The sequence below is a fragment of the Protopterus annectens genome, chromosome 9.part0 (genome assembly GCF_019279795.1).
Source record: "Protopterus annectens isolate FY-2018-M chromosome 9.part0, PAN1.0, whole genome shotgun sequence".
Taxonomy (NCBI): Eukaryota; Metazoa; Chordata; order Ceratodontiformes; family Protopteridae; genus Protopterus; species Protopterus annectens.
In genome coordinates, this window is record NC_056743.1 from 279,685,913 (window position 1) to 279,700,311 (window position 14,399).

Here is a 14,399-nt window from a genome sequence, read left to right on the forward strand (position 1 = left end):
ATTTTTATTAAATGCAGTCTTATTTAGTCTCCTTGAATTTTTATGCTGCTTGCCGTGGTGGTTGTACTGTGCTTTGCTGTTTTCTTTGTAAATTATTCTCTTTAGTCAGTAGCCAGTGATGGTATCTTTTCCATCTGAGGCGTTCTACAGTCTGTATGCAGATGACTTGAAAATGGGTAAACTGATTACATATGTTACAGATAGGACACGTCTACAAAAAAAATTGACTAAATTGACTATTTGTCACAGTAGAATAATATGCAGATAAAAACATCAAAACTAACTATATGAGATTTGGGAGGTATAGACTGAGGGTTGAATATTTAATACAGCACGCAGTGATTGAAACTATAGATTTGTATAAGGACCTGGGTATATGGATAGATCCAGCTTTGAGTTTTTTTAATCATTTCAACCAACTGGTTGATGACAGTTATAGAACTATAGATTGTATAAAAAGATGTATAACGTGTAGGAAATCAGAAGTGATGAAATCATTGATTGCAAGTTACATAACACCAAATTACCCAATGGTGTATGGAATAACAATGTGGATACCTTATAAGAAAACCGATACAAGTAAACTGGAAAGAATATAGTGGAAATATTCCAAGTGCATCCATGATGTAAAATTGAAGTTATTATGAAAGACTAAGTATATGAACTTGTACAGTATTTTATATAGGTATTTAAGAGGAAACCTTATTCGGGTATATAGGGCATTTACAATTAACTGCTTCTGGGAAGGTTCCAGGTTATCAAAAAGTAGTACAAAATAATTAAGCAACCTATGCAGAAGATTACATTGGAATGAGAGTTTTTCTAATTGGTTATCCGAGAAAGAAGATTATGCATGGAATGGACTACCAAATTACAATAAACCAAGCACTAATTTGGATATTTTTGACAACAACTTGGAGACTTACTATGGGAATGACAGTTTTGGTAAATTGGCAAAGTATAAGGGCAGTATTGCCCATTCCTGAAATATGTGTATGTATGTATGTATGTATGCATGTATGTATGTAAAAGTTTATTTGTGCTTATTTCTATGGTAGATTCCCTTCCACTTTCCTGAAATTCCCTAAAAATTGCAAAGTGTTTGTTTCCAGAACTGACTGTCTATTCCCCAATATTCATACCTAGTGTTTCTAGTCATAAAGTGCTTATGTATAGGGTACCCCCCCCATACTCATACACAGCATATTGCATTTAACATACAATTATTAAGTCTAGGGTAGCTTTCCTCCCAGATCCTAAGTTAATTTCTATGTGCTTGTTACTAAGGAAACCATCTCCACTTTCCTACTTTTAATTGAGTGCAAAATGGATGAGGCTGCAATACAGTAGGTACACCAATGCAACTTACAAATAATCCGTTACTGTTCTTTGTGAGGAATCTCTAATCACTGCCTGCAGTTTCTCTAAGTACTGGCACTGATTTACAGATATTAGATTTCTCTTTTTACCTGGTATCTGTGCAGGTGCTGGGTTAGTGTGTGTGTGTGTGTGTGTGTGTGTGTGTGTGTGTGTGTGTGTGTGTGTGTGTGTGTGTGAAGGTGGTATGGGATTGTTCTCTGGAAAAAAAAATGTATTTGCTTTTTTTGTCTTGACAAAATTTTGACAACTTGGATTTGTTTTGTATAGCTTTGCCCAGAGGCTACTCAACCATCCATAGTGCAACCAGCTCCTTAATGACTCTCTATCCTGAATGTTAATTTAATTCAACTGTATGCTCAGATTAATCCACTTCTGTATCACAGATTGTAAAAGCTGAGTGCCCAGGGAGAACAGTTTCATTGGCATTCCAAATCACTCATTTGTGCTACAACTTAATGTTACTTCAGCAAATGATTCTTTAATGATTCTTTAATAAGCTGCTTATGCAACTAGACTCTCATTTGCATGTTTCTTCAGTGGCATGGCATATGTATATAACAAAATGCCAGGTATGCATGGGTAGGCCTAACATTGTCAGGTCAGCCAGTTACAGTGGCATTGTACAGGGATAAACACACAGCAGAAATACCAAAGGAAGAACTAAACAGTACGTATCAACATGTGATATGCATGATTGGAGGAGCACAGTAATTAATGTTAAACTGAGGTCCCATCAGAATGAATTAGTAGTAGCTCAAGCTGATATAAAAGATCTCATCTGACTTATTGAAAAAAAGAGAGTAGGGACTGCCCCTTGATGCCCTGTCCAAATGTATCCTAGTAGTAGTGCAAATACTACCTCAGGTTTCCCTTGAAAATAAGCTACTAGCCTAGTGGGACTAACCAGGTCAGTAAATGATAAATGAAATTTACTGTATGCCAAAATACAGCTGCATACAGCAGGACTCATTGGCTTTCACTCTGAGTAGACAAAAGTCAGTGTTCCAAGGATCGGAATCCCCAAACAGCGTTTGCTGAAAAAACAGGTAAAAAACACTTTTTACATGTTTTTTGCAGGGGGCAAGACCCCCCTCCCCCCTGATGTGGGGAGCAAGCTCCTCACAAAAACCCAAACTTAACAACAAAAAGACAGGGAAATTCCTCCAACAGAGCATCATTGCCAGTACGACTCACATATTTGCTATGGAAAAACTCTGATCATCGGCAGGTTGATCCTTTAGAAACTGCAGCTTGAGAGTTCAATTTTTGTCTACCAGTGGGATAATGCGAACCAGTTTTATAGATTTCATTTTCTTTATGATTCAGGATTTAGAGTTAAGACAATTCAGTGGAATGCTTATGAACATTGTTTTATATTTTTCTTTTGAAATCCAGTGCGTGTATATTATGCCTTCTTTTGTCTTGAAAATGGCACTTAATGATTGAAATGTTTACATCCTAACTTTTAGGTAACTTGATAAGAGCTTGGACTCTACCAGAAAAATCATATTTTCTAGTTTTGAGGATGTTGTTCATTGTTTTAGTATTTCTGTAGCTATATAACAGCAGTGCAACAGAAAGCAGAAATGTATAAATGTTGATGTCTAACTCGTGGAATATTAGTAAAACCTGCACTAGTCAGACAAGGTCACTGATGAGAGGTGTTTCCTCTTATATAGGAATGCAGTGACTCTAAAGCAGACTATTTAGGTTGCACTAGTGCAGGGAGAAAGCCACAACTTTATGGTATGGAGAACTTAAAATTATTTTCTGCTTATAGAGGAAACAGCTTTTAAACAACTTGTTTCATTCAGATATAAATTTTTACAAATGTGGTTTTGTTTCTGTGACATTGTTATAGATAAACTAAATAGCAAGTGTTGATGTTTCCAATCATCTCTCAGGTGCTATGATTTAGACACAATGCTATCATTCTTGGCGTCAGATTTAGCTTTGTTCTTCCTAGATTTATTTATTTTTTTTTATTTTTAAGTGCAGGCCTTTCTAATGGTATCTAAGACAACAGACATTAAGTAGCTAAACTAAGACTGTAGAACATTTTCTTGTTATGCAGACCTATTTTGAATAGTTAGAGTTGTTGTTTCAAAGCTTCTGCTATGATTTTTTAAAAGCCAGTGTTATGGTTTTAATGCTCAGCGGTTAAGAGATGTGCTTCAAATGTTATCTTACAACTTCCTTTCACAGAACATGGATGAGTAAGAGAGTACAATGTAAGCAGAGAATGGCCAGTTTTGGTTACAGAACTTCCTGTCTTCACTGTTTTCATGAGACTTGTGCAAGTTTGTCTCTCTGTGAAAGGTTATTTGCCAAGTCTATTTTTGCACTTCATTTTTCCTTAAATCACAACAGAAGTTAAAAATATTGAAAATGTAATTTGTCACTTCTTTTAATTATCATGTGTGAAATAAATTTCAAATTTTTAACAAGTAGTGGTTTACTATGAAATAGTTATTAATATAATATAATCACATGCTGTAATTTACATCAAGAAAATGAAACAATTCTAAACAGAAGTAGTTGTCTGACTAAAATATTTTCCTTTTATGACAGAACCAGAAAAGGTAACCGACCTCATTACCGTGAATGTTACAGTGACTTCAATATCACTGACATGGACTGCTCCTGTTGGACTGCACAGCTACTATATTGTTACTGCAAGTGGATCTCCTTCTGTGACAAATAATGTGACTAAAGACAATGTTACCATAACAGGACTGATCTCAGGGGCAAGCTACATTATAAGTGTTGTAGCAGTTTCATACGACCAAACAAAAATGGGCGATAGTGCAATAATTAACGGATCCACCAGTAAGTGCTTCAGATTTTATAGATACTCTCCATTTTTCTCAAACTTTAAATTTCTGATGTCAGGGGAAAGCTACAGTATAAGTAAATATGAGTTAACAAAGTCTTATTAAACACTTCTCAGTGCTATTCAATGCTATTCAGGTCTTATATAGTACTAGGGCATAATACTGGCCATTACTAGCCACAATATAATGGCTTTGAACAGTTATAGGTTCATATGTCCATAGGAGGTTGGAAGGTTAATGGCCCTAGGACCTTTACAAGACAATCCATTTTGTACCTGTGCTCCCTAATTGACAATGGTTAGATAGTCATTATTCGCAGACTGAATCAATGATCAGCATCAACTGCCCCTGTCCATGAGGGACAAAGGTGCCACCCTCGGGGTAACTTTATAGTCTCTCATTCAGTTGTCTCAGTTGAGCTTAAATAGGGTCATTGAGGAGCTCTGCTTCACATGAATTGGAAGTTTATTCCAGAGGAGTGGCAATCTGTGGGAGATATGACTGTCTCTCCAGCATATTCCGTTAATGTCACAAGCTAGGTTAAGACCCCTTTAGTGAGTGTGACTCTTGTCTCATTTGATTTGCAGATGTCAAACATTTCCATTAGGGCAGGGTCAAAGACTGCACTGTAGACCAGGCACAAGTCACCTCTCTGCAGCCTGTAGGATACAGACTACTCTGACAGGGCTTCCAGTCTTTTCATGTCGGTCACATTTTAGAGGCACTGAATTTTCTTGGTGAGAAATCTCTGTGGTCTCTCCAGCTGCTGCAGGTGTGTGGTGAGGTACATGCAAAAGGGAGCTTTGTCCTCTATTAGTGGTCTGATGAGGGTCAAGTACAGAGGAGTTATAGCATCATAAGTCTTGGATGCGATGCCCTTACTTATGAGATGCACGAAATAGTAGGCTTTCCTTACCACTGTGGACACATGGTGATCGAAGTTTAGTTTGCTATCAGCCTATGTTCCCAAATCTCATATCCCTGGGTTTGAGCTTAGGGGGATGCTGTCAGTAGTATAATTTGCAGGAACTTCCTATTTACCAGAGGGGATAGTAATGCAGTTTTTTGTGTTTAGTTTTAGTTCATTAGTTAGAATAACTTTAAAATCTGTGAAGCTGTTAGATGTTTTCTCTCCAAAAAGAAAAAAAAATCAAAAGTGTAGCATCAGTGGAAAACTGCGTTGGACTGTTCTACCCACGACGATGGTCTCGATAAATTATCCATGGCTTTCTAAGCAGTGAACCCGTAATTTTCATGTTATTTTTTCTGTAACTGGTAGTACATAAAAAAATATGATTGTGTTCCCCAGATTATAAGTAATGTATTCTTCACATGGATATCAAAATGTATCTCTGTTGCTTTGCTTTACTCCACTTTGGGGGTAAATTTCTTAACACCCAGATGTTAACATAACAACTTATCATAATCATGTTTATTTTAACTATGCTGCAGTACAGCAAATTATAGATCCACTGTCATACTTTCTGTAGTACACTAAAAAACTCTTGTCATAACATTTCTTTAAAACATTATTATTGAAAATGTCTTCACTGCCACAAATCAGATTCCCTTTTATTAGTACACTTTCAAAAGCAGTCTTCACAAAACGATATAAGACATTCTCTTTAGTTTGTCATCTGTTGGAACTCTGTGATTATATGAGAAATGTTTTCTTCTTTGATATAGCAGATACAATTCTTATCTATTTTACTGTTCCCATCCTCTCCAACAATTGATCTCCCAACTATATCTTAAATTTGTATCACACATATATATTGTTTGAAGAGCTCTAAATATAGAAGTATATCCTGTTGTTGTTAATTACTGTTTAGACATTCCCAAGGCAAGATGTAATTTGGATCTGTCATAAGTCATTTTGCTCCCAAAAGCTTCTTATTGTCTATAAATATCTTAAATGTGAAATACATCCATATAGTTGCTATATTTCTTCTATTTTAACTAGTGATATGCTTTTATTAATATATTTCTCCCATCATGTTTTCTTTCCATGCTTCTTGGCAAGTTATTGACCTATCTTCTGTGTTGAACTTAATCTAGGTTTAAAGGGTTTGGATATCAACCCATCCCATTTCATGGACTAGGTTAAGCTCTTCTCTGATGTTTACAGAGGGTAAAGAAGAGAAAGTCACTTTATTTATTATAAGAAATTATACAGTGGTGAAATATATTCTCCAAATTTTCTTTTGCCCTAAGTTGTGTATTATAGGTAATTAATGGTAGACTTTTGTCTTCATCACTGTTATTAATGGTGTTATAATTATAATGTTCATACCGATATCAACCCTCTAAAGTGCAGTTAAATGGTCTTTTTAGGTTTTTATTGATTCATTACCTGCCTTCAGTTTCTAATGTTTAGAGGACAGCAGTCCTAAATATTGAAAAAAAGATTTTTTTTCCATATACTGTCTGCTTTGTTTTGGTGTCCATTTCCTGTTATTATAACAATAAGGTGTTTTTTTACATAAATTAGTAAAACTTTCATTTGTAAAAGAATGTAAGACATCAGTTTGCTTGTTAAGACTAGATAGGCTAATGTCATCATTAGTATGTTATCAACAAGTTGCTTGACTAAACAAGCTTCATTGATTGATTGACTGACAGATTACAAAGTTCCCATCTAATAATTAAGTCACATGTTGCCTCAAAGTCTGTGAATGGCTAGTCTTTGAAAGTATCTTGTTACCCTCCACACATGTGCCCAGGCTGCTATGTCTCAAAATCCCTATAAATAAAATGGCAGCCTGCACACCATTTTCTTCAGTACTTTCTTACCGCCCTTGAGTCCTGGGCTTTGCACGCTCAGCTGTCGGGAATGATCTTCCATCTCTGCCAGATATGTCCCCTTTGGGGAAACCCACCAGACAGAAATAATATTATTTCTGTTTCTGTTTTTTTTTTTAACAAATAATTGGAACTGTGTATCTTTAAAAGTACTGGCAATTTGCTATGTTGACATTTAAGTGGAAATGACTTATCAGACAATTTATCTTTAATTGCTGGGACTAATTAACTATGTCTGGGGCAGTTTTTGTTTAAAAAAATGTACTGCTTTTATTTATTTATTTATTTATTTATTTATTTTGTGGAATTGAAGGAGTTAAATGCTTTAAGGGATTGCAGGTGTATTTTTGTGCTTGTGTACATGTCCTGACAACTTAATTGCATTTTTACTTAATTCAGTGATAGTTTATTTTTGTGATATCTGTAGGACTGTGTTGGGAAGTGTAAGTGTCTGTATACTGTTTGTGACATGGGAGTGACATCTTATTACTGACCATCTTGCTCCAGCAATGCTTATAATCAAACAGGATTCTCCTAAAATAGGAGCATGGATGCCCTTGCTGATTCTGGAGTTCTTCCTCCTACTGTACCTAAAAAGAAAAAAACAAAATAAAAAGCCATTGCTTGTACTACAGGCTCAGTTTAAACCTCTGGTATTTGTGGATGAGACTGCAGTGGCTACAACTTGTTCCTCAGACCACTCACTAGTTTCACTAGGGTACTCTGGTGTAGTCAATTTGGTCACCATGAACACAGGGGTGTCCATACAAGCCATTGGAGAACTATCATTTTTGGGCATGGGAGTTTCTATAGGGTGGCTGGAATAATATCCCAGTTTTCCACATTGATGTGCCATCCTTTAGTAATCAGTCTTCTTCTAGGAATGTCCTTAACAAAAAAGAAACAAATGATTAAAACATATTTCATCTCCAGACAGTATGTGCTAATAAAGATGAATTTACTTAACTTAGCTAAGGGCTTATTGGAGGCCTTGAATCCTGTTGAACCCCAGGAAATTTTAAACAAATCCATAGGATGTTTAATCAGGGTATTCTGACAATGACAGCGATGGGGCTTCTTCTCTACGTTCTTCACAAGCATTTGGTTGATTTTAAGGAGCACATTTCTACAGTTTCTCTTATAGGAGTTTCCATTTTCTGAGACTTTTTCCAGGATGATTTATGTACTTTTGCAGGAATAAATGGATGCCCCCTCTTGATGAGATGCTATGATATGTTACAAGTGGATATGTCACATTCTACACCTATTTCTTCTGTTATGCCAGCTTTGAAGGATAATTGTGATTCTTCCTGCAATAATCTTGATAGTCAATCTTCAGTCCCTAAAAAGACAAATAGACTTTATAAAGTTTCTTAGTGTAAAAGGGTTTACATTCTCACTTCATGTCTGTCTCAGCATCCACCCCATCTCCTTTCTCTTCAAATCTCTCCTCCAAACTGTTTCTTAGTCTTCCCCTTTGACAACAAATTGTGTCTGACAAAAATGGGTTATGAGTGTAGTTTGGGATGGTTACAAGTGGCACCGGATTGATATACCTGTCTTCCAAAGAATCCCCCACCATCCATCATTTGAACCAGACAGAAATTTTTTTTCCACAGAATCTTCATCATATGCTTTCCCTGGGTGTCATAGAATCAGTACCTCAAACCCAAAGGGTGGAAGAATTCTGTTCCTGAATGTTTCTTGTACCAAAGGAGGATCTCTCCTGACAACCAGTACTTGGCCTATCCTTTTTCTTTTTGTTTGTGTATGTATCAAAATTCAAGATTTTGACCTTATCAAATCTGTTCTCTCTTACTCCTTTAGCTCTGTAGTTAAAATATGCCTTTAGATCCCTATTGCCATAGAGTTCAGAGGTTTCCTCAGATATTTGGTGTTTGTGTCACATTATCAGTGCTCAGCATTGCCCTTTGGGTTATCTGCAACTTCAAGGGTGTTTATGAAATCCTTCAGATGAGATGTTAAACCAAGGCCCCATATTCTTGAGTTGATGGTAGCTCCTATGGATATAAAAGATCCCAAGGAACCCATCAAAAACAGTAGGGGGTCGTTTATTTATTTACAAGAAGAGCTCTTATTTTCAAAATATTTACATTTAGAAATATTTACAAATGTACAAATATACATATTCATAATTCCCTTTACAATTTTACTAAATGTTCATCCCTATCAGGCACCCCACTCCTTTTTCCATAATCACCACATGAATTTACCCAGTATTGTTGCTAAAATCTATTTACCATTTAAACATAATTTCAATATTTTTTCATTCCATATAACCCATATAACATATAATAACTTTTAATTTATTGCTTTCACATATTCTTTACTTAATATCCACATTTAATCATATTCATGTTTATTTTATCCACTTTTTTATATCTTTGGAAAAATCTTCTTTCCATAGTTTCATAGTTTTCCACATAACATTTTACTCTTTAACATTTAAAAAAAGCATGTTACATAGTTTCTTCTTCTGCACAATGTAAACATAATTTGTCACTTCTCTTTTTATAAGTCATGTTTCCTTTTACTGGTAATATATCTACTACTAGTCTCCACCATTTGCTTTTTTTTAGCTTTAATTTTTTTCATCTGTTAGATTTGCCCATGGTTTTACATAGTAGTAATTTATCATTGCATGTTTATACCATACTTTTCTATCTTTTTGCTATATCATCAATTTTTATTTTCCATAAAAATATATAGATTTTTGTTAACATTTTACTTTTTCATTTATACTTCCTTTTACTCTTTTTATTATTTTTTACCATACCCAAAAATTTATCATACTTATATTTATTACAGTTTTACTACTAATCTCTCATCTTTTTCATTTATCCACTTGAACACTTTGTACAAATTCTCTGAACTAGCATATACCACAGGGTTAATTAAACCTAAACCTCCTTCTTCTTATTTACATACAAAACTCCTCTTTTTACTAGAACCCCATATAAATGGGAAAAAATCCTTATCAAATACTGTTGGCAACTTAAACACACTTGCTAAGAATGTTATTTTCCCACCAGTACTGAATTTATCAAATAAGCCTTTTTTTCTGAATGATAATGTATATGTTCTCCAGAAATGACAAGTTTGTTTTATTTTTTCTATTAATTTTTCCTATTGAATTCTACTTACATTTTTATTCACAAATTATATACCTAACACAGAACTTTCATTCATTGTAAAATATACAACCCCTATCTTTACTACATCACCTAAACCTTTACTTTTATTTTGTTTAAAGCCATCCCTATTACCTCTAAACACTCATTTGTACAAATTATTACTTCTTTTATCAATTTTTTGCAATTATTATTATTATAATATGATTTGTCTGTTTTAACAGAAGTGAAATTCTTAACCTTTCATGTGTAGTATACCTTGCCTCCTTCATTTTGTAATTCATTTCACATACTGTCATATTCATATTGATTGTAAAAAGTATACATCTCATTAGACATCCCTGTCTTATACCACTCTTCAAGTGTACCTCTTGGCTTAACCAGCCATTTCTAAGTATTTTTACTTTATTGTTACTATACATGAACATACATTATCTCCTGTCTTTCTCACTTATATTATTTTATTATTACATTTATTATTTACTTTTTGCTTCTTCTTTTATGTTCATAATATCATCCACAACTTCTTTATAATGAGTAATTTTTGACAACCCTTCCCCTTTATATTATATATACTATCATCCATAAGATTTTCCATTTTGTTTCCAATCTCTTTTGTATTATTTTCATCAAGATCTTATAGTCATTATTATTCAGTACTTCAGTCCAGTCTTTAATTGCCTTCTGTTTTCCTTCCTCCATGTGAAGTTAAGTATTCCTCTACATCATTTTTTTATACAAAAAAACACTATTTAAATCTTTAGAAAATATACTTTTGTCAAAGCCTTCAAGTTTTATATATTTCAAACCCTATTCCATTGGGTCCTGCAACCAAATCTATAATCAGTTGTCCTAATACTTTATCTACCTCATTTAAAGAAGTCTATTTTGAGAACTCTTTATTCTTTTTTTTCTGTTAATTTTTTTACTTTTCATGTTTTTTTCACTACCTGCTTTTTTCTTTAAACATTTCTAGTACATATTGTACTGCACTATTCATAATCATTTTCTGAGTTCTTTCTATTTCTCCTTTTACATTTTTTTCTCTCATTACACTACCATCTTTCTTTACCAATCTGCTTAAGTAATTTAATACTTCTTATCTGTTTCTTTGTAAAAATATCTTTGCTTATAACAACTCTTGCATTTTTCTTGATTTTATTCATATAATTCTTTTTTTGTCAAAGTACTTTCTATCATTATGTTCTGAATCTTCCACTGCATCAAGTATTGTTTTATATTTTCTTTCTCTAGTGTTCTCACATCCTATTTCCAATTTAAAAAAAAAATGTTTTTAATTTTTTTCCTTAAATAACATCCACCATTCAGGATTTTTTTTTTATAAAATGTTCTCAAAGTAATATGATCTTTCATAACAGTATTACTAATTTCTTTACTTCTTCATTCCATGATTTGTCATTTATTATTTTCATTCCTTTGCCTATTTTCATATATTTCCTAGCCAAATTGAAAGATGATCAAAAAGTCGTGTTTCAACTATCTCCCCTTCTCCTATAGCTAAATATTTTGATGCTATAAAATAAAATGATTCATTTCTATACATACATTTTTTGTAAATCCTTGAATTTATGTCCCAAACTTTTAATGTATCACATTAACGTCTAAAATTTTTCTTATATCATTTCCTTTCTTTTTACACTTGCCTCTTAAATCACAGTTAAAGTGTGCTGTTGTCATAATATTCATATTTATCACTAAATAGTTTAAAATCTGCTTAAATAAGCTGTCCCTTTCTTTACAATTAGTATATGCATATAATGGTATAATTCTGCATGCTTGTACTTTTCATTTCAAATCTACAATGGTTAATTTTCCCATTTTTGCAATAGTTACATCTAGTATCTTTACTGTGTTTGTGTAGAATGTAGTTATTCTAGAGCATTCTCATTTCCCAAATTCCAGATTATCTTTCCTCCTCATAGTTTCTCTGTTTGTAATATTTCTTCATTTGTTAAAAATCTTGTGTCTATAATGTACTTACATCTACATCACATGTACCACACCACTCCAAAATCCCTAGTCATCTTACTATTTTTAATACTGCTCACATTTACAGAAAACACTCTAAAATCTTCATTTTCTTGTTCCCTTAGATTCATAGTTTCATTAGTTCATAGCTAATTACTAGGCTAGCTTTCTTAATAATCCATTCTAAGATTGGCCAATTTCCCTGCCAAAGGTGAGAATCAAATACTGTACCTTGTGTCTGTTAGTCAAACACATTAACCATTATAGTAATGCCCAGTCACTAGCTCTATATATCTCCTTCATTCATTTCCTTTCTGTTTTTATTTTGTACTTATCCCTTTTAATTTTCTTTTTCTGTCTTTTCCCCTTTTACCAGTATAATTCTTTTGTGTATTACCTCCCAGTTTATGACTTCTTCATCGCTTATTTCAGAACCTTCTTCTATGTCCTCATTATTATTTTTTTATCTAATTGTACTTCTGTTTCTACTACTTCTAAAATACCTTCCCCTTTGTTCATTTTCTTCTCTTTCTTTTTCTGTTTCCTTACTTTTTTTTTTCATTTCAGCAGTCCATCCATAAATGTCCAATTTTGTTACATTTATAACATTTCAGTTCTCATTTTTTTGATCATATCAAATTTCCCCAGAAATATAACATTTTCTTTTGTCATAGTGTTAGTAAAAACATGTCATGGGCTATCCCCATTACTCTTAAAAACTGTGTGGACCCAACATTCTGTCCTTTTGGAATTTTAAATTCCAGTCTTGTTTGTGAAGAAAGAAATACTTTGGTGGAGACAACAGATTGCCCTAACTCTAGGTTTCTCATTTTTTTTTCTAGCCCCAACTAAGTCTGTAACAACCAACATTTTAAATTTTGCTTGGAGACAATTTCAATGGCAGTAAAAGTGCAAGGCCTTTGGAACAAAACAGGCAATCCAAATCATATAAATGTCAAATAGATATTAGCTGTTATCCAAGTTATAGAATTTTGTCACTATCTGTAGTAGTTGATTACAGGCAACACCACAAAAATACAGTATATATATACAAACAAGGAGGCACCACTTATTACCCTGTGCACAGAACAGGTTATGGTAGTTTGTGAGTCACTCTGTAGCATTGTTTAATCCTTCAAGCTGTCTACATTCTGTCAGAGCAAGTACATTTAAAAGACAAAAAAATGACATATTGTAAAATAGATTGACTTTACCTGAAAACCCACTTATATGAATTCATTATATATCATACAGTAGTCTATGAATTAAAGAAAATACATGTTTTAATACTGTAGTTGGTTACATAGAAATTGCACAGAAAGTGGATGCATGTGCTTATCAGTTGGAAGTACAGAGAATGGTAGCAAAGGCAGCAAGGGATTTACTAGGAGGTAGATCTTAAAAGGACTAGTATATAAAACATTAGGTAACATAAGGTAGAGATTTGTATAGACCTGTATTAAAGAAAGTAGAGATAGTGGTAATTGTCTGGGAAATGGAAGTTTTGTAGGAGAGAAAGTAGGTAGAGGGTAGAGTGGCAGCCTGTAGAAGAACAGTGTAAAAGACACTTGTGGGAGAGAATATACAATGACATTTCTTAATGTAGAGATATAAAGTTACAGGAGTAAGACTAGGGTACATAAAGGGAGTATAACTTTGATGGTGGAGTTTAGGTTGAGTATGGGGGGGTAGCCTGGGGTGTAGTGCATGACCACAACCATTTATTTAGCAGGTGTTTCTTTAGTGATGTTTAGAAGCCATGCGGTATATCTACCTGTGTTATTGTTAGTTTTGGTTCCAGAGATTTGCTACCTGTTAGAATACAGTGAGTCTCCTGTGATGCTATTTGATTTTCTCAAGGCAAAAAAATCTTTGTTGTTGGATCATAGGGTTTGATTATTGGTATAGGGTTGCAGTATTCCTTTTACAGATGGGGAGTTTATTAGTTTATGGGCTGTAATAAGTTGAAGGTAGTTGAGGAAAGTTTTAAAAATCTAACCAGTTAAGGCTTCTTAGTGCTATGCAGTGGTGTTTTTTTTTTGAAGATTATTTGTTGCAAATTTTGCAGTTTTGTTATATGCTGTCTCTAGTTTATTTTGAATGGTTAAGTTAAAATTTGTAAATATGGGTGAATAGAGTAGGGATAGAAGTTGGTATGTTTGTGCAATGTTTTTTTCTGGAGTTATTAGTGAGGAATTTCTAAACCCTGTAGAATGATCCTAGCTTCCAGTTTGTTTTTTGA

General features: G+C 33.6%; 1 protein-coding gene across 3 annotated transcripts in view; it reads left to right on the top strand.

Annotated features, from left to right (window-relative positions):
- PTPRJ (protein tyrosine phosphatase receptor type J) overlaps positions 1-14,399 on the top strand; it is a 656,092-nt gene that overhangs the window by 125,759 nt on the left and 515,934 nt on the right. For all 3 annotated transcript variants that reach the window (XM_044082858.1, XM_044082859.1, XM_044082860.1), the window contains exon 3: positions 3,952-4,209. In XM_044082858.1, coding sequence (XP_043938793.1) covers positions 3,952-4,209 — 258 coding nt within the window. The remainder of the gene's footprint in view (positions 1-3,951; positions 4,210-14,399) is intronic.